A 27,034-nucleotide genomic window follows, 5' to 3' on the forward strand; every position below is an offset into this window, starting at 1 on the left:
AGCGCAATGCCATCTCCATGACACTATGAAAGCGGATAGTCCGGTACAGACATGTATTGTCTTGTTGTTCCCCCTGAAGTGTCTTATTAGCAATGTTTTCATGACCATCAATCCCTGTGGAATCTGTATGGGAAATACTAAGTCTACATTCACACGAGACGATCAGATTCACACACGTGAAAAACTAGCGTGAACCGGTCCGTGTGTGTTGCTTTATGAATCAGTGGCATACGTTATTCACGCACTCGCAAAGCACATTTTTATTTTTTAATGGAATTGATGCGCAAATCACACATCACATGGATGTGCGTCCGTGTGCTGTGCGGGATTTTCACGCACCCATTGACTTCAATGGGTGCGTATGTGCATGAAAAACACACCAATATAGGACATGTAGCGAGTTTCACGCAACGGCCACACGCTGCGTGAAATCTCCTGCATGTGTTAATGGCCCCATTGAAATCAATGGGTCAGTGTGCTGTACATGAGTTTCCCGCACAGCACACGGACGAGTTTTATGCTCATCTGAATGAGCCCTGAGGTTGAATACATCCATCTAGTCTAACCGATGATCCTGCAGTGTAGATCCAGAAGAAGGCAACGGGCTAGAAGAGGGAGTATTTCCTATGCACATTCCCCGGCTCTGCTATAGCGGAGGAGCTCTAGACTCCTAAATGTAACACTGGCTGGTAAGAAAAGAGGGACGGATCAGATTTATCAGGTTTTGCCCATTTATTTTAAGGGTATGTTCACACTCAAGTGTTTTCAGCCATAATTTGGACGTTTTACACCTCGAATTACGCCTGAAAAAACGTCCCTAATACGCCTACAAACATCTGCCCACTGCTTGCAATGGGTTTTACAGTGTTCTGTTCCCACGAGGTGTAATTTTACGCGTCACTGTCAAAATACGGTGCGTAAAAAGACGCCCACGAAAAAGAAGTGCATGTCATAATTTCTTGGGACGTTTTTGGAGCAGTTCATCATTGACTCCATTGAAAAACAGCTACAACAACGTCCGTAAAATACGCCGCGAAAAAGGCGAGTTGCGACAAAAACATCTGAAAATCAGCTCCGTATTTTCAGATGTTTTCGGTCACTGTGTGTGAACAGAGCCTTACAACCAAAATACATTTTTATGAACGACATTTAATTTTACTCCAACTTAATATAATTTCATAGAAAAGGGAAGTACAATAAGGGGGAAATTCATTTTCAGAATATGGTCAATGACCCAGTGTCGAAGATATGAAGATGGTGCAGATGGCAACGCACAAGCAGTGACTACAGGTGGTGCTCAATGGCAACTCCACCCAGGAAAATTAGACATTACCCATTGGGTGTAGACGTTTTTGGGTCACATTAGTAATAGTTTAGGGATCCAACAAAACAATCTCCATCTGTGCGTAAACCTTCAACACACCCCAAGTGGTCACAGCCTAATCTTAACAGGTTTTATCCAAGCAAAGCTTAATCGTGGTAAAATGTAAAGTTCTCCAACGATATAATCTACTCTGTTTTTATTCCTCATCGTTTCAAAATCTTTGCTTGCTGTCAGCGAATGGAGGCATTCTTGCTTAGATTCAGAGGCTCAGCTCAGGATTTGTTACAATGTATTGGTGTATGTAATAGAAGTATCTGAATACGAACAAGAATGCCCCATTCACTGACAGCAAGCAGAAATAATGAAAATGGTAAGGAATTGAATCACAAATTACACAAAAGATTTGGAGAAGTTTTCATGATGCTGTGATTTGCCAGTCTTTGTAGCTGCAGGGAGTGGCGCACACAAGCGGTCACTAATCGCCTGTATCCTATACACTGCTCCACCTGCTTCTGGAGCCGTAGGCTTTGTAAGGCAGTGAATAGTCCGTCTCGGGCCGATTGATCCAGTGGTTTTGTGTTTTCCTCATTTGCTCCTTCTGCTCTTGTTGGGACAATAATCTCAATACTTTGTCCTGATCTCTGAAGGGGCTTCTTCCATATTCCTGCAGGAGCCACATTCTGCACTGTAGGGGTGAGAAAAAAAAGGGACATAATCGGATATTAATCCTTATGACAGAGACCAACGTTTATTCAAAATTCATTGCCCTGACGGCTTTGTGCTGGGGGAGGCGATGAAATACTACAGAGCGCCTCACTGCTGCCCATCCCCCATTAAGGATCTGGTTCCCCATCACTGTGGAGGACCATGGTGTGATATTGATTCATATCTTCATTAGCTTATTTTCTGTATTCTCAGGTTCTTTACAGGCTGCATTCACATGGTGCGCTTTTGCAACAATTTGCAATTCGCATGGAAACCACAGCAAATCGTGGTAAAACCGCATGTGTTTTTGCAGGTGTGGTTTTTGGCCACGCACCGAAAACACGGCAAAACTGCAACATGTGAATACACCCTAACTGTGTGGTGTAGAATAAAACTCCAGTGGCTACCTGGAAATCATCAGCAAGAGGGAAAACTTATTTAACCTAAAGAAGTCGGCGTCCATGTGAGTTTCTACTGGTGATGGAGAAGTAACTTTGCTATATCAGTATGTGTCTGTTATTATTACTTAATGATGACCTGCGGAGGATGCGAAAAACCTCCTGCAGCCCAATTCACTATCACATGACGACCCAATGCAGGTACTAGATATCCACATGTTCACTTTCTGTATGTCCATGTATTAATGAGCATCAGCTATTTACCCAGTAATGAGCAGCCCTGGATACTTACACAAGCCAAAATGAGATTTATTTTTCGCTATACGATCCCTCAGCAGCAGCTAGCCTACTTGCTGATGGTTTTTAGGTAGCAAAAAGGGATTTTATATAAATATATATATATATATATACACACACAGTAAAATATGGTAAAAAAAACAAACACCTGTATACTATATATTTAGACATAATACTGAGAAAGTGGTTGCAGGTTCTGACTACAAACTGAGCAAGTGAGAATAGAGATGATCTAAAGCAAAAATACATTTTCAGCATACTATAATGCCCCATAGCTGCCCCCACACATCATAATGCCCCTATAACTCCCCTCCACAAAAGCAGAATGCCCCCTGTAGCTGCCCCCACACATTATAATGTCCCTATAACTGCCCTTCACAGTATATTGCTCCCCGCAACTGCCCTGCACACAGTATAATGCCCCAAACTACCCCCCAGGTGCAATTACGTCATTGCTTCGCGTCCAGTGATACATAGTGATTGGTAGAGCAGGGACCTTACGGCTCCCTGCTCCATTAATGGATTCCACTGAATCTGCCTCCTGAAGAATCAGATACCGTTTCAACCTGGGAAAAATCTTTAACAAAACCAAAATTTGCAAGAGGACGTTGATTAATTGCGCTGAATTTCAGTTTCGTTTATTTTTCCCAATTAATTACCCAGCCCTAGTGGGAAGGCCCTCATAGTGCTGGACAGAGACATGAGGGGGACACAGACAAGGGAACATGTGACTGTAATCACACAGGCTTGCAGGAATTTTCGTGCGCCGCCGCTACAGTGCAGATATGCCACGTGGAAATCTTTAGTAAAAAAGTCGCATGGTGGGCAAATTGCAAGCCCCACACCCTCTTTTCCGACACTTTCAGAAAATACATAATAGCCAAAAAAATGGTTGGAGCGCCATTTATTTTTTTCAACGCAGTTATGAAAGAAAACCAGTGTAAGTTCATTGATAAATCCGTCAACTTGCTTGACAAATGACAATTTTGGAGAAGACTCAACAAACACACGGCACGTGTAGTGTCTGAGGCCACGAGGACAAAGAGTCTGTACTGAAAACCTTCTTGCATTCAGCTGCTGTACCACGTTCCATTCATGATGCAGACGACGTGCCCGTGCTCGGCTGGTGACCACCATTTCCCTTCTACCTTCTCTTGAGGTTTTTTTTCTCATTTCCGGTCTGCTCTGCTCAGCCATTTTGCTGGGGTTTTGTTCAGCCACAGACTTGTTCTGTCTGCTCGTCCTCCGAGCCCCTGACACGCGATGCTTCTCCCAGCAAAGGGTGGAGACACCAAGAAACCTCGAACACTTATACCGAGTTTCCTTGTCCTTGAAACACAAACCCTACACGTAACTACCCTCCTATACCCTGTCCGCTGCTCACCTGGCAAAGAACAGGACTGACCGGGGAGAATAGTGTTTTAGGTAGAGATATTACTGGTGCCAGATATTACTCCTGCTACATTGTGGCCCCTTCAATAAGTCTGTAAGCTCAGGCTCCCACCAATGGCCTCTAATCACTAGCGAGAATCTACAACATTTTATAGTTAAAAAGCGACACAAATGGAGTAATTTGTAAATCTCTTATTTTTTTCCCCCTAATTTTCTGCATTTAGAATTACGGTTCTTTCCGGTTACCAGAGAGCAGTGCATTGTGGGGGTTCTGATGACCGTTATACAGTTAGAGCTCAGCTGTTAGGTCACATGACTGACAATGGGGTGGAGCTAAATCATGTGTTTCTAAAGGCAACCAGCTCAAGTAGCGCTGGAAGGATTGAGACGATGTAACATTTGTAATGGCGGTCATCAGAATATAAATATAAGCTTTCAGATTGATATAAACAGGCAAACCTAGTGTCAAAAATCAGGGACCACATTCCATAACATGGGCCTCCCTTCCTCCACTGCTTTGATTCCTCTCACTTGTTACTTTGTTGCAATCTGTTATCTAATGGAGTAACACAAACATAACAGTGAGGAACAGATACTGCCAAAACCTCATATACAATTTATGTAGGTAGCGAAACAAAACAATAATGTTCACACGGGGTATTTTGCCGAGTTTTTTGACGCGGAAACCGCGTCGCAAAACTCGGCAAAAACGGCCCGAGAACGCCTCCCATTGATTTCAATGGGAGGCGTCGGCGTCTTTTTCCCGCGAGCAGTAAAACTGCCTCGCGGGAAAAAGAAGCGACATGCCCTATCTTCGGGCGCTTCCGCCTCTGACCTCCCATTGACTTCAATGGGAGGCAGAGAAAGGGTATTTCTCGCTGTTTTATGCCCGCGGCGCCCAATGGCCGCGGGCGAAAAACGGCGCGATAATTGCCGCGAAAATCGGCGTGCAGGGAGAGGAATATCTGCCTCAAAGTTCCAAACGGAATTTTGAGGCAGATATTCCTCCCCCAAAATACTCCGTGTGAACATAGACAAAATCTGTATCTTGCCAAGATTTCAACATAGGTAAATGCTTAGAAAGGTTGCAGCGCTGGTTCCTGGGACGGTCATGGACAGAGTGTAATGCCGCGGTCACACATCATGGGTTATTATTTCTCTTCTTGATTATACAAACAGATCAACTGCAATACAGACTTAAAGGGATTTTCCAAGGCAACACTTCTCCCTAACTCCCCCATGTTGTTATTATTGCTGTACTGATAATTGTCTGCCTGAGGTCATCTTTATTTTCATCCAAAATTCACGCTGATACCAAAGGTCTCCGGTCGGCTAGAGGAGCGGACGGGGCAGGTCGCCGGTCGGCTAGAGGAGCGGACGGGGCAGGTCGCCGGTCGGCTAGAGGAGCGGACGGGGCAGGTCGCCGGTCGGCTAGAGGAGCGGACGGGGCAGGTCTCCGGTCGGCTAGAGGAGCGGACGGGGCAGGTCTCCGGTCGGCTAGAGGAGCGGACGGGGCAGGTCTCCGGTCGGCTAGAGGAGCGGACGGGGCAGGTCTCCGGTCGGCTAGAGGAGCGGACGGGGCAGGTCTCCGGTCGGCTAGAGGAGCGGACGGGGCAGGTCTCCGGTCGGCTAGAGGAGCGGACGGGGCAGGTCTCCGGTCGGCTAGAGGAGCGGACGGGGCAGGTCTCCGGTCGGCTAGAGGAGCGGACGGGGCAGGTCTCCGGTCGGCTAGAGGAGCGGACGGGGCAGGTCGCCGGTCGGCTAGAGGAGCGGACGGGGCAGGTCGCTGATAACAGGGAGACTGAGCACAACCTGACAATCTGTCAGCCCACAATCCATTGAACTTTTAAATTTCCTTTTGGCAAATCTAAAACTTTTAGTAGTTTGCAGGTTCATATTGATTCTCACATCTCTGGTTCTCACGGCACGGATATCAGTGACTTTTGCGGTATAAAATATGGTGCCCCTGGTACAGACTCCAGTGTCAGCTCTCACACCGTCATAACAGTGGAGCAAAGAAGCTGCTGCGTGTGGTGTGTGGGGACATCCACAAGTGTCACAATAACTGGAAGGATTCATTTAAATCGATGTTGCAATCCAGATCAGCAGTTACTTTAACATGTGATTTATTCAGTGGTTGATGGACAGATCATGACCCGAGAGTTTATAGATGTTCTACAAATAATTGGGAGAATTAAAAAAAAAAAAGAAAAAAAAAGTGGTTTGGAATCCTGTGACCCATCATCCTGCTCTGGTGTTAGGCCGGGTTCACACAGAGTTCTTTGCAGGCAGAAAATCTGGCTCAAAATTCCGTTTGGAATTTTGAGGCAGAATTTTTGCTCTGCCTGCACGCCGATTTTCACAGAGTTTTTCGCCTGCGGCCATTGAGCGCCGCAGGCAGAAAATGCAGCAGAATACGCCTGCTCTGCCTGCCATTGATGTCAATCGGAGGTCAGAGACGTAAACGCCCGAAGATAAGGCATGTCCCTTTTTCCCGCGAGCCGTTTTTTTCCGCTCGCGGGAAAAACCAGCCTCCGCCTCCCATTGAAATTAATGGGAGGCATTTTCAGCCGTTTTTTGGCGCGTCAAAAAACTCAGTGTGAACTGAAACAATGCCAACCAAAATACAGTGACTAATATCACTCAGCACAATTCAGGGCACATGGAACTCACTGTCTTCCATTGTCACTAGCGGAGACTGTAGCAGCAGATGGAGTGTACTTGTTTGTATGACTGCGTGTGCACGGTCAGCAGAGTTCCCCCATACATAATATTGCCGGGAGCCCAGGGATCTCCATTATTACAGGAAACTCCTGGACAATCTGAAAGGCTAAGCAAGGAAGAAAGTGCAACCGTATATGTTCACACGACACTGGTGATTGGACCAAAATCAGGTCATTAAATGAAGACTCGTCCTCTGGCCATGAAGAGCTGCGGCGTTCTCACAACTGCTGATCTATAGGGGTCTATTTCTGCGGCCACCAGCACTGCAAATAGGATATGGGACAGACCGGTAGACGTGGAGCGTGCACAAGAGAAGGGTTTGTAGATCCTTGAATACTCCGGTCATATCTTCGAAACCATTTTCAGTCATAGGAAAAATACTCAAGAAAATGCTAATACTCCTCACAGGATTACCATAGTATCAGCCTCATAGTAGTCCCCATAGTAGCGGCCTCGCAGGCACGCCCCCCCCCCCCCCCCACATAGTAGCGGCCTCGCAGGCGCCCCCCCCCCCCCCACATAGTAGCGGCCTCGCAGGCGCCCCCCCCCCCCACATAGTAGCGGCCTCGCAGGCGGCCCCCCCCATAGTAGCGGCCTCGCAGGCGGCCCCCCCCATAGTAGCGGCCTCGCAGGCGCCCCCCCCCCCCATAGTAGCGGCCTCGCAGGCGCACCCCCCCATAGTAGCGGCCTCGCAGGCGCCCGGCCTCACAGGCGGCCCCCCCCATAGTAGCGGCCTCGCAGGCGCCCCCCCCCCCCATAGTAGCGGCCTCGCAGGCGCCCCCCCCCCATAGTAGCGGCCTCGCAGGCGCCCGGCCTCACAGGCGGCCCCCCCCATAGTAGCGGCCTCGCAGGCGCCCCCCCCCCATAGTAGCGGCCTCGCAGGCGCCCCCCCCATAGTAGCGGCCTCGCAGGCGCCCCCCCCCCCATAGTAGCGGCCTCACAGGCGGCCCCCCCCCCCATAGTAGCGGCCTCAGAGTAGTTCATTAGTACCAGTTTCAGCCATGGGCGCCTTCAGACGATAAAGGTTCTCCTGACCTCACGTCCCCACACATAGAAGCCTGGAAGCTGGGGACCAAGCGGATTCATCTCATGCAGGCGGTTGACCTCTACCTGCGGCTGCACATGTGTAAGGACAAGGTTCCCTGCTGGTAATTCTCTTATCACTTTACCTCTTTCACTAAAGTTACTTCATATTCTTGCAGCTGCTGCTGAAATCCAAGGTTTGGACCCACATACGACCTCACAGCTTTCACAGCAGACAGGCAATCTTCCCAGCCAAATGCGGTCACAGTCATTAGATAGGCAACCAAGATGGTGGTGCTGCGAGACACTCCGGCCAAGCTGTGTAGACAGAGACGAAAGACTTACAACAGTCATCAGGATATAACCATCAAATGAGTCTAAAGGGAGATGCATGATCGGTCACCTAAGAGGCTCACATGTAACGCAAGATCTGCAATTTTCGAATAGACTGGACTTTTAAATTCCTCACCATTTTCAAGATCTCTGCTTGCTGTCACAGTTAGTGTGAACATTCTGGTTTACAAACAGAAACTAAAAATTCAAAGAGATCTAATGCGGAGGGTTCTTCACAATTGTATTCAGTCTATACAATCCTCTGAGATAAATATCCCGGGGACTAGACTGATATTTTACCTTCACTGATACATTGTAACAAACTATCAGGACAGGGAGAGATTTGTGCTGCTGTGTTTATTTAGATCACAAATTATGTCTAGACCGGTTACAACCTCAGCTGTGACAAGTATTAAGTCTGTATGGGTTTCCAGCCTTGTTTCCATTCCATAACAGCAAGCAGAGATCTTGAAATGGTGAGGATTTGAAACACAAATGTATATTTTAAAAAAATGGCAGAGGTGTTCATTATAAACCAATTAAGCTTTAGTTATACAAAGCTGGGTTGTAATTTTTTTTCCTGCACTTAAAAAATGTTTGTCCAATAATTCAGAAATGTCTGTTGAGCTGTAAGTAGACGGGAAGAGAACATTGTACTAATTATCTGTTATCAAACACGGTGTACGAATCAGAGGAACTGACCAGTGAACAAGACAGCCGCCTCCTCGTACACGACATTCATGGATAAATTTAATGCTCTTCTTAAAATGTTGAATCCTAGTGAAGAAAAAAACCATAACAATCTCTAAATATAATAGGAATATAACTACACTGTGATCAGACATGAGATCCACACATCTTATATACAGTAACAGCTATTCATCTATTACTACTGACAACCAGCCTGTATATCATGTGTGAGAGGTTGTCACAGCCCCGCCCCCTGTTACTGACATCACTGATATATAATATAATTACACTGTGATCAGACATGAGATCCACACATCTTATATACAGTAACAGCTATTCATCTATTACTACTGACAACCAGCCTGTATATCATGTGTGAGAGGTTGTCACAGCCCCGCCCCCTGTTACTGACATCACTGATATATAATATAATTACACTGTGATCAGACATAAGATCCACACATCTTATATACAGTAACAGCTATTCATCTATTACTACTGACAACCAGCCTGTATATCATGTGTGAGAGGTTGTCACAGCCCCGCCCCCTGTTACTGACATCACTGATATATAATATAACTACACTGTGATCAGACATGAGATCCACACATCTTATATACAGTAACAGCTATTCATCTATTACTACTGACAACCAGCCTGTATATCATGTGTGAGAGGTTGTCACAGCCCCGCCCCCTGTTACTGACATCACTGATATATAATATAATGACATGTGATCAGACATGAGATCCCCACATCTTATATACAGTAACAGCTATTCATCTATTACTACTGACAACCAGCCTGTATATCATGTGTGAGAGGTTGTCACAGCCCCGCCCCGTTACTGACATCACTGATATATAATATAATTACATTGTGATCAGACATGAGATCCACACATCTTATATACAGTAACAGCTATTCATCTATTACTACTGACAACCAGCCTGTATATCATGTGAGAGAGGTTGTCACAGCCCCGCCCCCTGTTACTGACATCACTGATATATAATATAATTACACTGTGATCAGACATGAGATCCACACATCTTATATACAGTCACAGCTATTCATCTATTACTACTGACAACCAGCCTGTATATCATGTGTGAGAGGTTGTCACAGCCCCGCCCCCTGTTACTGACATCACTGATATATAATATAATTACACTGTGATCAGACATGAGATCCACACATCTTATATACAGTAACAGCTATTCATCTATTACTACTGACAACCAGCCCGTATATCATGTGTGAGAGGTTGTCACAGCCCCGCCCCGTTACTGACATCACTGATATATAATATAATTACATGTGATCAGACATGAGATCCACACATCTTATATACAGTAACAGCTATTCATCTATTACTACTGACAACCAGCCTGTATATCATGTGTGAGAGGTTGTCACAGCCCCGCCCCCTGTTACTGACATCACTGATATATAATATAATTACACTGTGATCAGACATGAGATCCACACATCTTATATACAGTAACAGCTATTCATCTATTACTACTGACAACCAGCCTGTATACCATGTGTGAGAGGTTGTCACAGCCCCGCCCCCTGTTACTGACATCACTGATATATAATATAATTACACTGTGATCAGACATGAGATCCACACATCTTATATACAGTAACAGCTATTCATCTATTACTACTGACAACCAGCCTGTATATCATGTGTGAGAGGTTGTCACAATAAAGCCGTCAACAATAGATCAAGTCCCTGTTTTGTCAGTTTGTGTCTGTTCAGGGTCCCGTTCTGACGGAAAGCTCAGACGTAACCCCAACGCAGATGTGAACAGAGCCTAAGCTGCTACACAGGGGATTGTCCGCACTGTAACAAAATCTTAGCTTTGTTAGATGGACTAGATCAGGATGGGTTCTGGAAGTCTAAAATGAATGGCATTCACTGGCAGTAAGCAGAGATCTTAGAAAAGGTGACAAAATGAAACCATTATTTTTGAAAGCTGCAGAACTTTCCATTCCACAACGGTTGAGCATTATTCGCAGGAGACTGGAACATTTAGACATTGTTATATGCGGTGGGAGGATTATTTTCTCGGTTGAATAACGGCAGATTTCTGCTGATTCTGTGGTTGTGGATCATATGACGGAGGTCGTTGTCCTGGCTCTGAAATGCTGAATATAATCTGTGTGTATGAGCTGACATTTCAAATCTGCAAGAGACAACCAAGATGATTCATGGCGTCTTCTCTGCAGTCGGTTCTCACACTAGGAAACTTCCAGCATGCTGAGCGGAGAGGCGGCTACAAGATGGAACGTTCGATTGTTTCATTATTTGCTTATATAGCGGCGAGGTAGAGAGATTCTCATCACTTGTGTTCCATCACTCTGTATTTGCATACACGCTGAACAGGGCCCTATTTACCTGACAAACGCTAAGAGTTTGGCCTCATGCACACCAACGTGTTTTTGTGATCGCCATTCACCCGCAAATCTGCGGCTGAATTGCGGACCCATTCATTGCTATGGCACCATGCACACCACCGTGATTTTCACAGTTCCTTTCAGGACCGCAAATATGAGTCGCAGAAACTCAGGACATGTCTTATTATGGCCCGCAAATTCAATACGGACTTGTCCATAGAAGTCGATGGGCCCGTGGAAACATCTCCGTGTGACATCCGTAATTTTGCGGATGTGCGGAAGTGTTGCTAAGCGACGACAGGAAGGTTTCCTTGCACTTTTTTTTATATGATCCGCATTTTGCGGATGACATTTCTTCCGCAAAATACAGACCACGGTCCAGGAATTTGCGGACGAGAAAACACTACGGTTGCGATCATGAGGCATTTCCTTTTAGCATCCGGTGGCACGATATTAAGATCAATTAATTTCCTGCATTAAAAGAAACGGTCTGTATACCATATCATGAGAGCCTATGGGTGACATATGCCACTGTATGCCGGGAAATACTAAATCATGATGTGAGCAGAGCCCAGGGCCAACATCAGCACCAGGCCAACCCAGGCCCCACTGTTCCGGGGGAGGCGGTGTCCCACTCTGCCGGGCGGCCGGTGGCTTGTCCTGGTTTCAACTGTATCTGTGCACATAGAATGCAGATACATTTGAATCCAATGGAGCAGGGAGTCATCAGCTCCCTGCTCCATCATTCACTACATAAAGCCAGATGTGAGAGGCTTGGAGCAGACAGGCGGAGGGCAGTGACATCATCGCACCTGTCCATGACTAAACACGCACAAATGGATGAGACCTGCTGAGGGATCACCCCCCACTCCTCATGGGCACGGCCCTAGACAAGTGTGTGGGGGCCATTATGGGGGCATTATACTGAGTGTTTTGGCAACTATGGGGCATTATACTCTGCAGGGGAGGCACTGAGGCATTATACTGTGTGGAGGGGGGCACTATGGGGCATTATACTCTGCAGGGGAGGCACTGAGGCATTATACTCTGCAGGGGAGGCACTGAGGCATTATACTCTGCAGGGGAGGCACTGAGGCATTATACTCTGCTGGGGAGGCACTGAGGCATTATACTCTGCTGGGGAGGCACTGAGGCATTATACTGTGTGGAGGGGGCACTATGGGGCATTATACTGTGTGGAGGGGGGCACTATGGGGCATTATACTCTGCTGGGGAGGCACTGAGGCATTATACTCTGCTGGGGAGGCACTATGGGGCATTATACTCTGCTGGGGAGGCACTGAGGCATTATACTCTGCAGGGGAGGCACTGAGGCATTATACTCTGCAGGGGAGGCACTGAGGCATTATACTCTGCTGGGGAGGCACTGAGGCATTATACTCTGCTGGGGAGGCACTATGGGGCATTATACTCTGCAGGGGAGGCACTGAGGCATTATACTCTGCTGGGGAGGCACTATGGGGCATTATACTCTGCTGGGGAGGCACTGAGGCATTATACTCTGCAGGGGAGGCACTATACTGTGTGGAGGGGGCACTATGGGGCATTATACTGTGTGGAGGGGGCACTATACTGTGTGGAGGGGGCACTATGGGGCATTATACTGTGTGGAGGGGGCACTATACTGTGTGGAGGGGGCACTATACTGTGTGGAGGGGGCACTATACTGTGTGGAGGGGGGCACTATGGGGCATTATACGGTGTGAAAAATATCTAAGGCCTTAGCTCAGCCTGATCGACATTTAGTAAAATGCATTTGGCACATTGCTCCTGTCTGCGCATCGATGTAATAGATAATGAGCAGCACAGATCTCTCTTGTCCTGATAGTTTGATACAATGTATCAGTCTGAAGTCTAGACTGGATATAATTGTAACAAACCCTCAGCTGTACAGTTCTTCGATCTGTACGTTTTGTTTTTGCCTCCCGATGTAAACAGGACTGTTCACGTCCACTGACAGCAAGTAGAGATCTCGAAAATAGCGAAGAATTGAAACATCGTAAATCAGAAAGATACAGAACTTTTCATTACACAATGAATAAGACAGAACGACAGGTAAAGTCATCGTCAAGATGCAGAGCAGGGACAATAGTCTGGGTCTCAATACTAGAATATTCACTGTATGATCGATTCCCAGCACCCCCCCCCCCCCCCCCCATTACCGCTGAAGCCCCTGCGCACTTCGCCTGCTATTCTTGAACTGGTTTTCCACTCTACACAATTGCTGCTCGATTTTACGTGGTTTTAAGATCAATTAATTTCCTGTATTAAAAGAAACGGTCTGAAGATCGAGGCGTCGTCTGAGCTAGGTGGTAAAGCCACTTCCTCCTCAAGGGTCCGCAGTATGGACGATGACTGGCAGAAGTCGTCACCTCAGTAGTGAAGATTTCACAAACTGCCAGAACATACCAGAAAATGTAATGAAGCGACAGATGTGTAAAGACCGGAAAATAAGACAGAATTAAGACTGGTCACATGACCGATACAATATTTAAATGCTAAAATAAATTGCAGCAGGGAGACAAAGTCTACACGGCCCCTCCGTGAGAACGCAAGAAAAAACACTTCCCTAGATATTCTCACTCCATCGCTGGGGAGCGGCAGCCACCTTGTGTCCTCTCTGTGCTGGGAGAGCTGAAGATGCGTAACAATGTGCACCGCAGTGCTCACAATACACGCAGATGACACAAGATCGTAGAGATCCACTCGTCACCCGCAGCCAGTGATCTATGCAACAGAGCTAAACAGCCTGGACTCCAGACTGATACATTTTACCTGCACTGATACATTGTAACAGACGATCAGGACAGTACAGAGATTTGTGATGCTGACGTATTTAGCTCACAGGAGGATTGTCTAGAATGGATACAATTCTATCTAACACTTATAAAACGTCACAGGTCTGTATGTATGAGTTTTCAGTCTCAGTGATGGTTTCCATTCACTGACAGCAAGTACATATAATGCTAAGGAATTAAAACAAAGTCTAATAGAAAGTTACAGAACCTTTCACTATTCAGTAATTTAAAAGCTCAATTATTGGTTAATTTGGGGAAATGTTAGCAAAAACAAAATATGGTGTAAAGAATAAAACTTTAATGGGATTCTACGGTGTTGGGCTCGCACTTTTTAAATGACGAAAGAACGCCTTTAATCAGAATACAATGCATTTCTATAATAATTGGAGACTGAATTTCATCATAGACAGCAGTAGCAACAGCACCACCTACAGGCAGGAAAATCAGATAATACCAGTAGAAAAAAAACACACTTTTCTATTCAAACGCTTCATAAATCGAAGCCTCATTTAGTTTTGTAAACAAAAATCTTAGAAGCTGAACTTTGGATGGCAAAAAAAAGAGCAAAAATAGATGAATGAATAATCTTCCCCCGTCCTGTGGTAAATCTGCAGTTAGAGAGTAACGGGCAGAAGTAAAGGGCACGGAATCAAGACATAATAAAAAACGGCCTAGACGTTCTGAGCGCACCGTGCTCCCGAAGGGAAACCAGCTCCTGATTTTCAGCCGTTTTTGCAGCCACTCGCGATTTTCGCATCGTTTTTGGAGCTTTTTTCAATAGTCTATGAAAAACAGCTCCAAAAACGTCCCAAGAAGTGTCCTGCACTTTTTTTGCGCCCATCGGAACAGAAAGCCGTTTTTCCCATTGATTTCAACGGGCAGAAGTTTAGAGGAGTTCTGCTTTCCGATTTTTCGGCCGTTTTTGGCCCAAAAAACATCCGAAAATAGGCTGTGAACATACCCTTAGTCGTAGCATGCGGTTTACGGACTGCACTCTGCTATTGTAGAGGAATCCACCAGCGCTCCCCCTACAATGCACGTCTCACCCCACCGTCATCATCATAAAGGTCAGAATATTTCATTAAAGGCCTTAGTTGTGCAAATACAAGAATATATTAAAACCGTGATCCACTTAAAGGGGTTTTCCAGAACCAAACAATCAAATACAGTTAAACTAACCAATGGCAAACAAATTTTTTTGCAATATACTTACGTTTGATCCGATGTTCCCAGCGGCGTATCGCATCTTCTGTCACGTGACCCGTCGCTAACCTGAAATCCAAACTTCCTCCTCAGCCCCGTCCATGAGCTCGAACGTCCGTTTTCCTGTTGTCGGAGTGTACGGTCACGTCAAATGACGTAACTGGTCACTGTAGTCAGGAGTTGTACAATGTACTAATCCTATTCAGAGCATGCGTGGTTAATATACACTCAGAGTCCAACACGCATGCTCGCTTATCAGTCGGCGCTTTGAATCATGGGATTTGTGGTCTTTATTCAGTACAGAAAACGGCCAGACAACAAACATGCGACTTAAATAAACGGGAGAATAACCTCGGGGAGAGTAGAACGAAGAAAATTAGACATATAAACGGGTGGGGAACTTGGGTGTAACAGAACTAACAGACATAAAGATTTGTTCAATTAAAAAAACCATGTCGGAAAACCCCTTTAACGCGACGATCGATAATGGGTCAGATTTGCCAATACTGTGTGAGATATAGACCGTGTAAACTCCGACAAGTCAGGCAGGAGATGCGCCAAATATATCTCAGTTGTGTACGCTGGACACTTTTCTCTTCCTTATACCACATTAGGTTACGGCAGTTTTTGGCACCAAAATTTTGGTGCATTGTGTCACTCATTTCCAACAAAAAATGCCCCCTTGTCGAGTGTATCAAAAAAGATTAATGAATGTGGCCCGAGGCATGAACACCAGAATTCTGCCTCAATTTGAATAGTAAATCTGCCCCAATAACTTGTATCTAAGGGTCTGTTCACATCACCGTTGTTTTCCGGTCACGGTTTCCGTTGCAGCTTTCCGTCGGAGGAACCAATGAGCGGAAAGGTAAACGGAAACCAAGAGCTTACATTTGCCTAAATTGATTTCAATGGTAACGCTTCGTTGCAAATGGTTTCCGTTTGTCTCCATTCCGTAAACGGTTTCTTTTAGTCGACTACGCTATTGTATCCGCTAAAAATACGGAGACCTTACAGAACGAAGACGAACGCCGATGTGATCACAGCTGTAGGTGGAAAAGTATTAATTCTATAGATACATCAGAAGGTTTGATAGAAGGGACCGAGGAGGACATTATTTTCATACGGATACATCTCCAAAAAGCCTAGTGAAGTCAGTAAACAGCACGCTAGGACTAAACACGCGGTGCGCCCCAAACATATGAGCCCTGGTTTTTAGGTCTGCGAACAAGATATAGATGAAGTAAACGTTTTATATTTCTGGATAATCCTTGGAGTGCAGACCTTTTCTTTTTGGAGATCCATCAAGGCCAGAGCCGTGGAAACAATGGAGTCGGGTGAGCTGAACGCATCGTCAAGTCAAAAGAACAAGTAGCTCAGTGGTGTAATAATCTGCAGGATATATCACTAGGTGTCTGTCAGGAGGTAAAGGTGCAATGTTCTGCAGATCTGTAGAGAGGTCAGTGGTGTAATAATCTGCAGAATAGATCACTATGTACCTGTCAGGAGGTAGAGGTGCAATGTTCTGCAGATCTGTAGAGAGGTCAGTGGTGTAATAATCTGCAGAATAGATCACTACCGGTAGGTGTCTGTCAGGAGGTGGAGGAGCAATGTTCTGCAGATCTCTAGAGAGGTCAGTGGTGTAATAATCTGCAGGATATATCACTATGTATCTGCCAGGAGGTAGAGGAGCAATGATCTGCAGATCTGTAGAGAGGTCAGTGGTGTAATAATCTGCAGGATATATCACTATGTATCTGTCAGGAGGTAGAGGAGCAATGTTCTGCAGATCTGTAGAGAGGTCAGTGGTGTAATAATCTGCAGGATATATCACTATATAACGGTCAGGAGGTGGAGGAGCAATGTTCTGCAGATCTGTAGAGTGGTCAGTGGTGTAATAATCTGCAGGATATATCACTATGTATCTGCCAGGAGGTAGAGGAGCAATGTTCTGCAGATCTCTAGAGAGGTCAGTGGTGTAATAATCTGCAGGATATATCACTATGTATCTGCCAGGAGGTAGAGGAGCAATGATCTGCAGATCTGTAGAGAGGTCAGTGGTGTAATAATCTGCAGGATATATCACTATGTATCAGTCAGGAGGCAGAGGTGCAATGTTCTGCAGATCTGTAGAGAGGTCAGGGGTGTAATAATCTGCAGGATATATCACTATGTACCTGTCAGGAGGTGGAGGAGCAATGTTCTGCAGATCTGTAGAGTGGTCAGTGGTGTAATAATCTGCAGAATAGATCACTATGTACCTGTCAGGAGGTAGAGGTGCAATGTTCTGCAGATCTGTAGAGAGGTCAGTGGTGTAATAATCTGCAGGATATATCACTATGTATCTGTCAGGAGGTAGAGGAGCAATGTTCTGCAGATCTGTAGAGAGGTCAGTGATGTAATAATCTGCAGAATATATCACTGTGTATCTGTCAGGAGGTAGAGGAGCAATGTTCTGCAGATCTGTAGAGGTCAGTGGTGTAATAGTCTGCAGGATATATCACTATGTATCTGTCAGGAGGTAGAGGAGCAATGTTCTGCAGATCTCAAAGTCTGTGGTGTAATAATCTGCAGAATATACTTACACGTGTAAAATACCCCTCACATTTCATGGGCAACCCAGATTTGTAGACTGCACAGGGGGGTTGATTTCAGAGAAAGGGAAGTGGTTGGAGGGGTCAGACAGTAAGGCTGGAGAAAAACAGATTTGGGGGAAAGGCAAGGAAGTGTTTCTTCACAGCAAAAGTTCTTGGAAGAAGCGACAACTTATTGGGCAACGGTTTACGCGCCGTCACTGCCGCCTGCAGCTTCCACAGACTTTATCTGGCAGCAACAACTGTAAATCTCAGTCCCAGGAGACAGAATTGTGGACGTTTATTCTGTTTAAGATACAAATATGGACAGTGGGGTCCGGGGCCTGCCGTCTATTAGTGGTGTCCTCTAAAATCATGATATTAAAGGAGTTCTCCGTTAAGACCCCCCCCCCCCCATCAGATGGACACGAGGCTTCTGCAGCAGCTGCGGCGGCATGTACCCCCATTACCAGCAGGGGGGACGACAACGATACATTTAGTTTCAGTATGACTTCCGGCTCATGAAGTGGGTAACAGAACTATATTGGGGAAATGCAATATACCTGTAAAGAATCACATAGGAGATTGCAAGCTCTGATGACGAGAACATGTTCATGAACTATCAGCACTGCTGCCTGTCATAGCGATACTCTATAATACCCAGCGAGAAAATAGAAGGATGTGATAAACCCCCGCACAGGAGGAAACCGAGCTCATGCACTCAGAACCTCAAGTTTCCCCTGAAACTGACGAGCTCCTTCCAGTGAGCGGCTGCACAGCCGAGACGTAGCCGCGGTACAACCCCAGGACGCTGCACAGCCGAGACGTAGCCGCGGTACAACCCCAGGACGCTGCACAGCCGAGACGTAGCCGCGGTACAACCCCAGGACGCTGCACAGCCGAGACGTAGCCGCGGTACAACCCCAGGACGCTGCACAGCCGAGACGTAGCCGCGGTACAACCCCAGGACGCTGCACAGCCGAGACGTAGCCGTGGTACAACCCCAGGACGCTGCACAGCCGAGACGTAGCCGTGGTACAACCCCAGGACGCTGCACAGCCGAGACGTAGCCGCGGTACAACCCCAGGACGCTGCACAGCCGAGACGTAGCCGCGGTACAACCCCAGGACGCTGCACAGCCGAGACGTAGCCGTGGTACAACCCCAGGACGCTGCACAGTGAGACGTTCCATTATCTGCTGCACTCAAGAAATGAAACTTATCCGCAATATGAGAAATCAGGAGGATTCTTACAGGTTCTGTCGCTCTGAGTCAGAGGCCGCTATACACAGATAGGTCATTTCCTGCAAGAGAGGACAAATAAAAAGACATTCATCAACTATAGAGATACAGATACAAGGATACAGACAGCAATATTCCAGCATCAGATTATCAAACCATCAGGAGAAGAAAAAAAACAAAACACAAAAACACACAAATTGTCTCATATGATAACACCTCTTGCACACAACCAAGTTCGGGCCGTGAAACCGGGTCCGTGTCTCGGATGGATTTCCCGGCCCTACCGCGGTACAGGTGAACGGGGCTCCTGCCATCATAGACGTTTTATGATACTAGAAGTCTCTGCCTCCCCGCGGAACTGCGGTTCCTGTACTGTATCATTTTGTTCAGAACCCCAGTTCCACGGGGAGGCAGAGACTTCGAGTATCATAAACCGTCTATGATGGCAGGAGCCCCGTTCACCTGTACCGCGGTAGGGCCAGGAAATCCGTCCGACACACAGACCGTTTTTCACGTCTTGAATTCTGTCGTGTGCAAGAGGTGGAAGAGGCGGCCCCTTCTCTCAGATCAGTCCTCCGCTTAATAGGCAGTTCGGAGTCAAAAACCAAGATCCGGACTATCAGGTGCCAGATTAAAGGAATTTAACCAGTGTAAAATAGCACAACAAACGAATACATAAGTGATAAATATATAATAATATAGAACATTACGGTCTCCGGCCGCTCAGGAGATTATTATTCTTCTGTATAGCGCCGATCACACACACACAAGGAACACGCACACGACCGTATTACAGCTCAATGGTTGCGTGGAGTCTGAATACAGAACTCATGCACTAATATGGAGCTCTACTGCCCCAAAATGGTGGCACGCGTCGTGTTCTGGTCGTGTTAGGGCTCATTCACACGGGGGAGTTCCGTCCGTTTTAACAGACAGCACACTGACCCATGCAATTCGATGAAGCTATTCACTCATCTGTGATTTTTCACGCAACGTGTCCGTTGCGCAAAACTAACTGCATGTCCTATGTTTATCCGTGTTTGCAGATCAGTCTCGCCCATAGAAGACAAATAGTTGTTTGAAATTAACGGACAGCACAAAATCAATGAACATTCAGAAACGGACAGTGCTTAGGGTTCATTTTTGCACAGAGGCGATAGAATGCGACGACGGTTCGTCCCAGGCCCCCAGAGATTGCTGCAAAAAAACAAACAAAAAATAAACTCCCCAGATCCGCACCGGTGCTACATCTTACATCATGGCTGAAATAGGAACAGGAAGGGGGTGGTTGGTTGAGTAACACATCGAGCAGAGATTGAGGGCAGGGACCGCAACATCGTGGTCGTGAGGATGAGACTCAGTATCCTCTCCAGATGTCTCTTTTCTTTCTGCTTCTCCCAGAGACAGAAGGGAAGGAAACAGCTGCAGGGTCTAAGAACATAAGAGATGCTCCCGGGAAGACCACAGGACTCTGCCTGTTACGTCTCATGATCGATGACTCCATTCAATCCCAGCTAACAGAGGAGGGTAAAGCCCTCTCTTATTAAATCTCCCCCTGTGCAGGCTCTGCTCCATCCTACACAGGTCAGAAGCCAATCACTAGCCTGGTGGAAGAGATGCAGCATTCTTTACCTGCAGCCCCTTTACTGCGGGGGGGGGGGGGGGCAGATGAGTCATGGAAGGACCCCAGAGGAGACGCTCACCGCACTTTATACAGGGAGAGAAGAGACCCCTGAGATAATCATTGCCACAGATAAACCCAACTTGAAGTAATACTCCATTTCTGGTCTACTTAGATGAAAATGGCTTCAAGAGGTCGTCTGGTACAGAGAACCCACTTTCATATACCCCAATAGAGCATTGTGAGACAGTCATCAGTTACCTAGAGTGGAGAGCGGTCACATAGAGCATCTCTCTCTGGAGGACCTGTCCTGTTACACAGGACAACACATTGATATGAATGGACACTGTAATACTTGGTTTCCCCTGTGGTGGCGCTGCAGGGAAATTAAACTGCCAGATTTCCCACAGATTACAGCCGATCGCTTGGACCAGCAGGATGTCCTGTAATCAGCTCATCACCGGGGACACTTCCACATACAGGGATTGTACAAAGAAACCCTTTGAATACTTATTCCCAAATATAAAATCATTTTATGTAAAGAGTTCTCATTAACTCCAGAAGCGTCTGCAATCACTGATCAGGCTGCAGACGCCCCGCACAACCTGCTCTATGTCAGTTCTGCCTGGACATCTCTAAGCTCCAGCCAAAAGTCACGTTACAGAACTAAAACTTCACAATAAGAGTTTCATGAAATCACAGACTGAAAATCAACATGTTTATCCCATCCCACAAGTCTTTATATCAGTGAAAAACCTGCATCATGCCCTTACAGGTGCGCGGAGTACCTGCCTCCAGCTCTGTGATGCCAGTCTGTTTATGTAGAGGATTACCGCCCTCTGGTGTCCAGATGAAACACTGCAGTAATGTTGTACAGTAATACTGCCCTCTGGTGTCAAGATGAAACACTGCAGTAATGTTATACAGTAATACTGCCCTCTGGCGCATCATAGTGATCGATGACAACTAAACTGGCTTCATTTTTACTATATTTTGCAAATCTAGTTACAGAAATGTGAAATAATGCTACAGGTTTTTGGGAAGAAGTTTTGCAGAAACTTTCAGTAGCCAACTGATGATGGAAGTCATACATTGTGTGAGATAGGAAGACTAGATTGTGAGCTCCTGAAACCAGGGATGAAAGGAGTGATACTTTGTGCTAGAGATTAGATTGCTCCTGGGGACATGGATGATGGGAGTGATGACAGTGTATAGCACTGTGCAATGTGTTGGTGCTATATAAGCAACAGGAAATAAATGTCTAACATTTGTATGAAAAATCCCAAAACGGAGACGTAATTCTGGACTCACCGGCAGGAAGGGTTTGGCATTGTTGTGGACGGACACAATGTGCGTGACCCCATGTCTTCTCAGAGACACCTCGTCCTCGGCATCTACAATGAAATGTCACCAGAGAACGGTAAAGTTCAGGAGAGCAGTGATCACAGCCCACACAACCATTGTACCCCAAATCACCAAAGAACCCGCCTCATGGCGCTTGTTCTGCCGCATGAAACTGTCCAGAGATGATTCGGGTTATTACAGGGTAGGATTATACAGATCATTAAGGTGGAGGCGACACCATTCAGCCCAAATAAAAACAAAAAAACAAAATCAAGCCTATACTCACCTTCCATGGAAGCGCGTCCCTGCTCTTCCGGCTGGTCTGTGCACAGGCAGGCTCCTGTGAGGACATTTCATTACATGCAGCCAATCACAGGAGGCAGCCAATCACAGGAGGCAGCCAATCACAGGAGGCAGCCAATCACAGGAGGCAGCCAATCACAGGAGGCAGCCAATCAATCACAGGAGCCAGGCTGTACGCAGACTGCAACGGGAGTGATTTTTTTTTTTTTTTACTTGTTTTCTGCAGCGGTCAATCCAGTCGAATATCCGCATACCATTTGGTGTGAATATTCAGGCGGAATTCCCTGCAGGTTCGGATACGCTGCAGACTTATCCGCAGCGTATCGGACCCGTGTGATCACAGCCCTGGACTTGGGTAGTCCTCCATTTATCTCCAATCTTTACTGATCTTTGTCGTACTCACCCCTTATGTTGCCCAGATATAACCCGTCCAGGACCTGCAAGAGACAAAACGTGCAGATTGTAAAGATCTGTAATGACTAAGTCACAAGGTACGAACCCTGGTGAACATCTCCAGACCGGTCACATCTATAGAATGGTCTCCTGAAAGGTCTCAAAATCGAAACTGGTTATTACAAACATTGAAATACCTTTAATTCAGCACCGATGTTAAAACGATTCCAGATTAATGGGGTTACCTGGGACTTACAATAGTCTCAATATATGATCGATAAATCCAACCTGGGGACCCCCACCATTTAGCAGAACAAACGGGCACCTTCATTCTGACACTGCAGGTTACGCACAGCCATTCACATGGACGGCGCGGTCCTTTCTTATGCTCGGGGCCCCGGGGCCCTGTCCAATGGATAGGCCATCAATTAAAAGCCCCGGAAACACTGAAAGGGAATTTTACAAAGACAAGTTTTCCAGGACATTTGATGAAATTCACATCAGGTAACTTCTCGGTAAGGTTCAGACGAGTCGCACCTTTGTAAAATTCCCAGCAATATTTCTATACACCTCCATCTTGGTGAACCAACAATTCATGAATAACCCCCACGAGCATAGTAAGTGTTTAAACCCCCCCCCGCATTAAAACTTATTACACGCGTATATGGGGTATAAGGGGTGAGGGGGTCACGCAGCTCATTGTTGAGCTGTCCGGTCACGACACCTGGACCACCCAGACCCCGAGATGTTCCATGTCCACACGCAGCAGACTGCGCACGCTTTGGTGTAATCCGTGCGGGGGCGATTACTCATCACGTTACTGCGACTATTTATGTCTTGTTTATCTGAAGGAGAAGTTATTAATAAAGTCTCATCCAATATCACATTATCTCTAGAGGGTTCCAGCTGTAACGTTCTCATATACCTCAGAACTGTGCAACACCCGGGAGGGACATGTGTGTGTGTATATAATATATACACGAGCATTGCCAGACAGGAATATACAAGTCTCCCTTATCTGTCCTGTGATACAATGTCAGCAGCATCACATGCATGAGAGAAAGTACAGCAAAAGAATGTATGCACGAAGGCCGTCCAGATCACTCGCCCAATCACTACAGTATTAAAGAGGCTGTCACCCCATTATAAGTGCCCTGTCTCCTATATAAGATCGGCGCTGTAATGTAGGGGACAGTGATGCTTTTTATTTAGGAAAACGATCTATTTTTACCACTTTGAGCGATTTTTAGCTTTATGCGAATTAGATTCTTAATGCCCAAGTGGGCGTGTTTTACTTTAGACCAAGTGGTGTATGACGCTGACCAATCAGCGTCATACACTTCTCTCCATTCATTTACACTGTAGATAGCGATAGTTATATCAATATGTGCAGCCACATACACACACTATAACGTTACTGCAGTGTCCTGGAAATGAATATACGTTACCTCCAGCCGAATCACAGAAAAAGGACATATCTGCTGGTGGAGTCACTATGTACATACATTGCATTACTTATCCTGTACTTATCCTGTACTGATCCTGTATTATACTCCAGAGCTGCACTCGCTACTCTGCTGGTGGAGTCATTGTGTACATACATTACATTACTTATCCTGTACTGATCCGGAGTTACATCCTGTATTATACTCCAGAGCTGCACTCACTATTCTGCAGGTGGAGTCACTGTGTACATACATTACATTACTTATCCTGTACTGATCCGGAGTTACTACACCAGCAGAATAGTGAGTGCAGCTCTGGAGTATAATACAGGATATAACTCAGGATCAGTACAGGATAAGTAATGTAATGTATGTACACAGTGACTCCACCAGCAGAATAGTGAGTGCAGCTCTGGAGTATAATATAGGATGTAACTCAGGATCAGTACAGGATAAGTAATGTAATATATGTACACAGTGACTCCACCAGCAGAATAGTGAGTGCAGCTCTGGAGTATAATACAGGATATAACTCAGGATCAGTACAGGATAAGTAATGTAATGTATGTACACAGTGACTCCACCAGCAGAATAGTGAGTGCAGCTCTGGAGTATAATACAGGATATAACTCAGCATCAGTACAGGATAAGTAATGTAATGTATGTACACAGTGACTCCACCAGCAGAATAGTGAGTGCAGCTCTGGAGTATAATACAGGATATAACTCAGGATCAGTACAGGATAAGTAATGTAATGTATGTACACAGTGACTCCACCAGCAGAATAGTGAGTGCAGCTCTGGAGTATAATACAGGATATAACTCGGGATCAGTACAGGATAAGTAATGTAATGTATGTACACGGTGACTCCACCAGCAGAATAGTGAGTGCAGCTCTGGAGTATAATACAGGATGTAACTCAGGATCAGTACAGGATAAGTAATGTAATGTATGTACACAGTGACCCCACCAGCAGAATAGTGAGTGCAGCTCTGGAGTATAATACAGGATGTAACTCAGGATCAGTACAGGATAAGTAATGTACACAGTGACTCCACCAGCAGAATAGTGAGTGCATCACGGTGCAAACCTCCTTGTCTGCTACATTGTGGGTATTTGAGTCACATCCACTGGTATCAGAGGTAGCTCCTTCTCTTAACTGACGTATTCAGCAGCATACGGTATGTTATCCGGTACATGCATATATGTAGTGGATGTCTGGTGTATACAGTATATAGAGGATTACAGCCACTCCATCCTTCCACGTGACAATTACCCATCCTGCACGGCAGCAGCTGGTCACTACTTAATATTAGCTGAGCCCGCTTAGGTCTTGCCATGTAATCAGCTCATTAGTCATGGATTTCCTGCATAAAATCACGCACAATAACGAACAGCACAGGTCTACTAAATACAATCATGGGGGGGGTCAAATATATCAGAACCACTAAGATAACTGATACGAGACGAATACAATTGTATCCTGTGTGCGCAATCCTCGGAGCTAAAAAGCCTGGACTTGAAACTGATACATTGTAGCAAACCCTCAGCCTCCAGACACTAACTAGAATTATCCCATATACCGACTGCAAGCAGAGATCTTGGAAACCGTGAGAAGTTGAAAACACAAAGGGGAACTTTAGCAAAAAAATTTGTGCAAATGAAAAGTGGAGAAGTTGCTTATAGCAACCGATTCGTTTGATGCTTATATTTTTCTGAGGGTCTCAGGAGATGATGAATACTACAATAACCCCTCCACTTTTACTTGCACTGGTTTACTCTCCGTCATAGTCTGACAAAACAGAACTATTCATTCTACGAGGATCAAACTTAAATTTATAGAAAACAGTCAACAATAAAAAAAAACGACAAGTCTAGAAATGTCCCCCCTCCCCCATTACCTGGCTCATTCCTCCACCCATGACTCTCAGAGGGGAACGGTTGCCAGGATCTGAAAAACAAACACAGAACAGGGGAGGGAGGCGGAAGGAGCGATGAGGACACACGAGAGACACAGACAGGCAGAGAATGAGGGTGAAGTGTTACAGGCGGAGAGGACGCTGCAATCACTAATGTCACAGCACAGGCATCAGATTACTCTGCACCTCCCGGCCAATGTGAAGTGACAGGAGGAGGGACTGGGGACAGACTCCAACTAGCTCTGACCAGTGACAGCCTGGCCATTCTGCAGACCATGAGCCCGACTCATCACCCGTCTGTAAACCTACACCGAAATATCAGAAAAGTAGGAGACTATACGTTAACATCAATACACCGAACCAGTTTTATGACAATTGCATTGAACGAGGATGGCAATTAGGCCAAATCCCTCCTCCACATTTGTGAATTTTCAGTAAAAGCGAGTGCGGCTTCATAGCAGCAAGAAATGAAAATAAATGGGAAAATTGGGCCAATTTGTATTTTTTCAGTTGTGGGATCAGCTAGGTGGCGCTGTAGGTTTATATCCATGTGGACACGAGCGAGCCGCACGATCCCCTGCATAGGTGTACACTACGATTCGCCGCGGTCACAGGTACGAGGTTGAGATTTTAGTTTATAAACATAGTACATTGCATTCAGAGCTGGTGCGGGAGCTCCATGGAGATGCTGCAGAACATCCCCTCCTAATAGTCTGGGCGGCGGGTCAGCGGTGTCATCATGCGGCTACACCGAGGAGGCGGCATGCTGGGTAGCGACTACCATTAGACGCACGACTGCAGGACATTTACTATAAACCTGACGGAAAACCCCAACTGGTCACTGAGCAGGAGATTGAACCTCCCATTATGAGAGTGGA

At 46.0% G+C, this 27,034-nt stretch overlaps 1 protein-coding gene across 1 annotated transcript; it reads right to left on the reverse strand.

Moving 5' to 3' along the window:
* Positions 1 to 713: 713 nt before the first annotated feature.
* On the reverse strand, positions 714 to 26,973 carry LOC142661070 (dual specificity protein phosphatase 22-A-like). The gene is made up of 7 exons (XM_075838292.1): positions 26,139 to 26,973; positions 22,801 to 22,834; positions 22,062 to 22,144; positions 19,142 to 19,191; positions 8,899 to 8,973; positions 8,010 to 8,181; positions 714 to 2,009 (listed from the first exon to the last, which is right to left on the reverse strand). Exons 1-7 carry the CDS (start codon positions 26,157 to 26,159, stop codon positions 1,815 to 1,817), a joined length of 630 nt encoding a protein of 209 aa, XP_075694407.1. The 5' UTR covers positions 26,160 to 26,973; the 3' UTR covers positions 714 to 1,814.
* Between the last annotated feature and the right edge of the window lie 61 nt (positions 26,974 to 27,034).

Source organism: Rhinoderma darwinii, chromosome 9, assembly GCF_050947455.1.
Source record: "Rhinoderma darwinii isolate aRhiDar2 chromosome 9, aRhiDar2.hap1, whole genome shotgun sequence".
Lineage (NCBI taxonomy): Eukaryota > Metazoa > Chordata > Amphibia > Anura > Rhinodermatidae > Rhinoderma > Rhinoderma darwinii.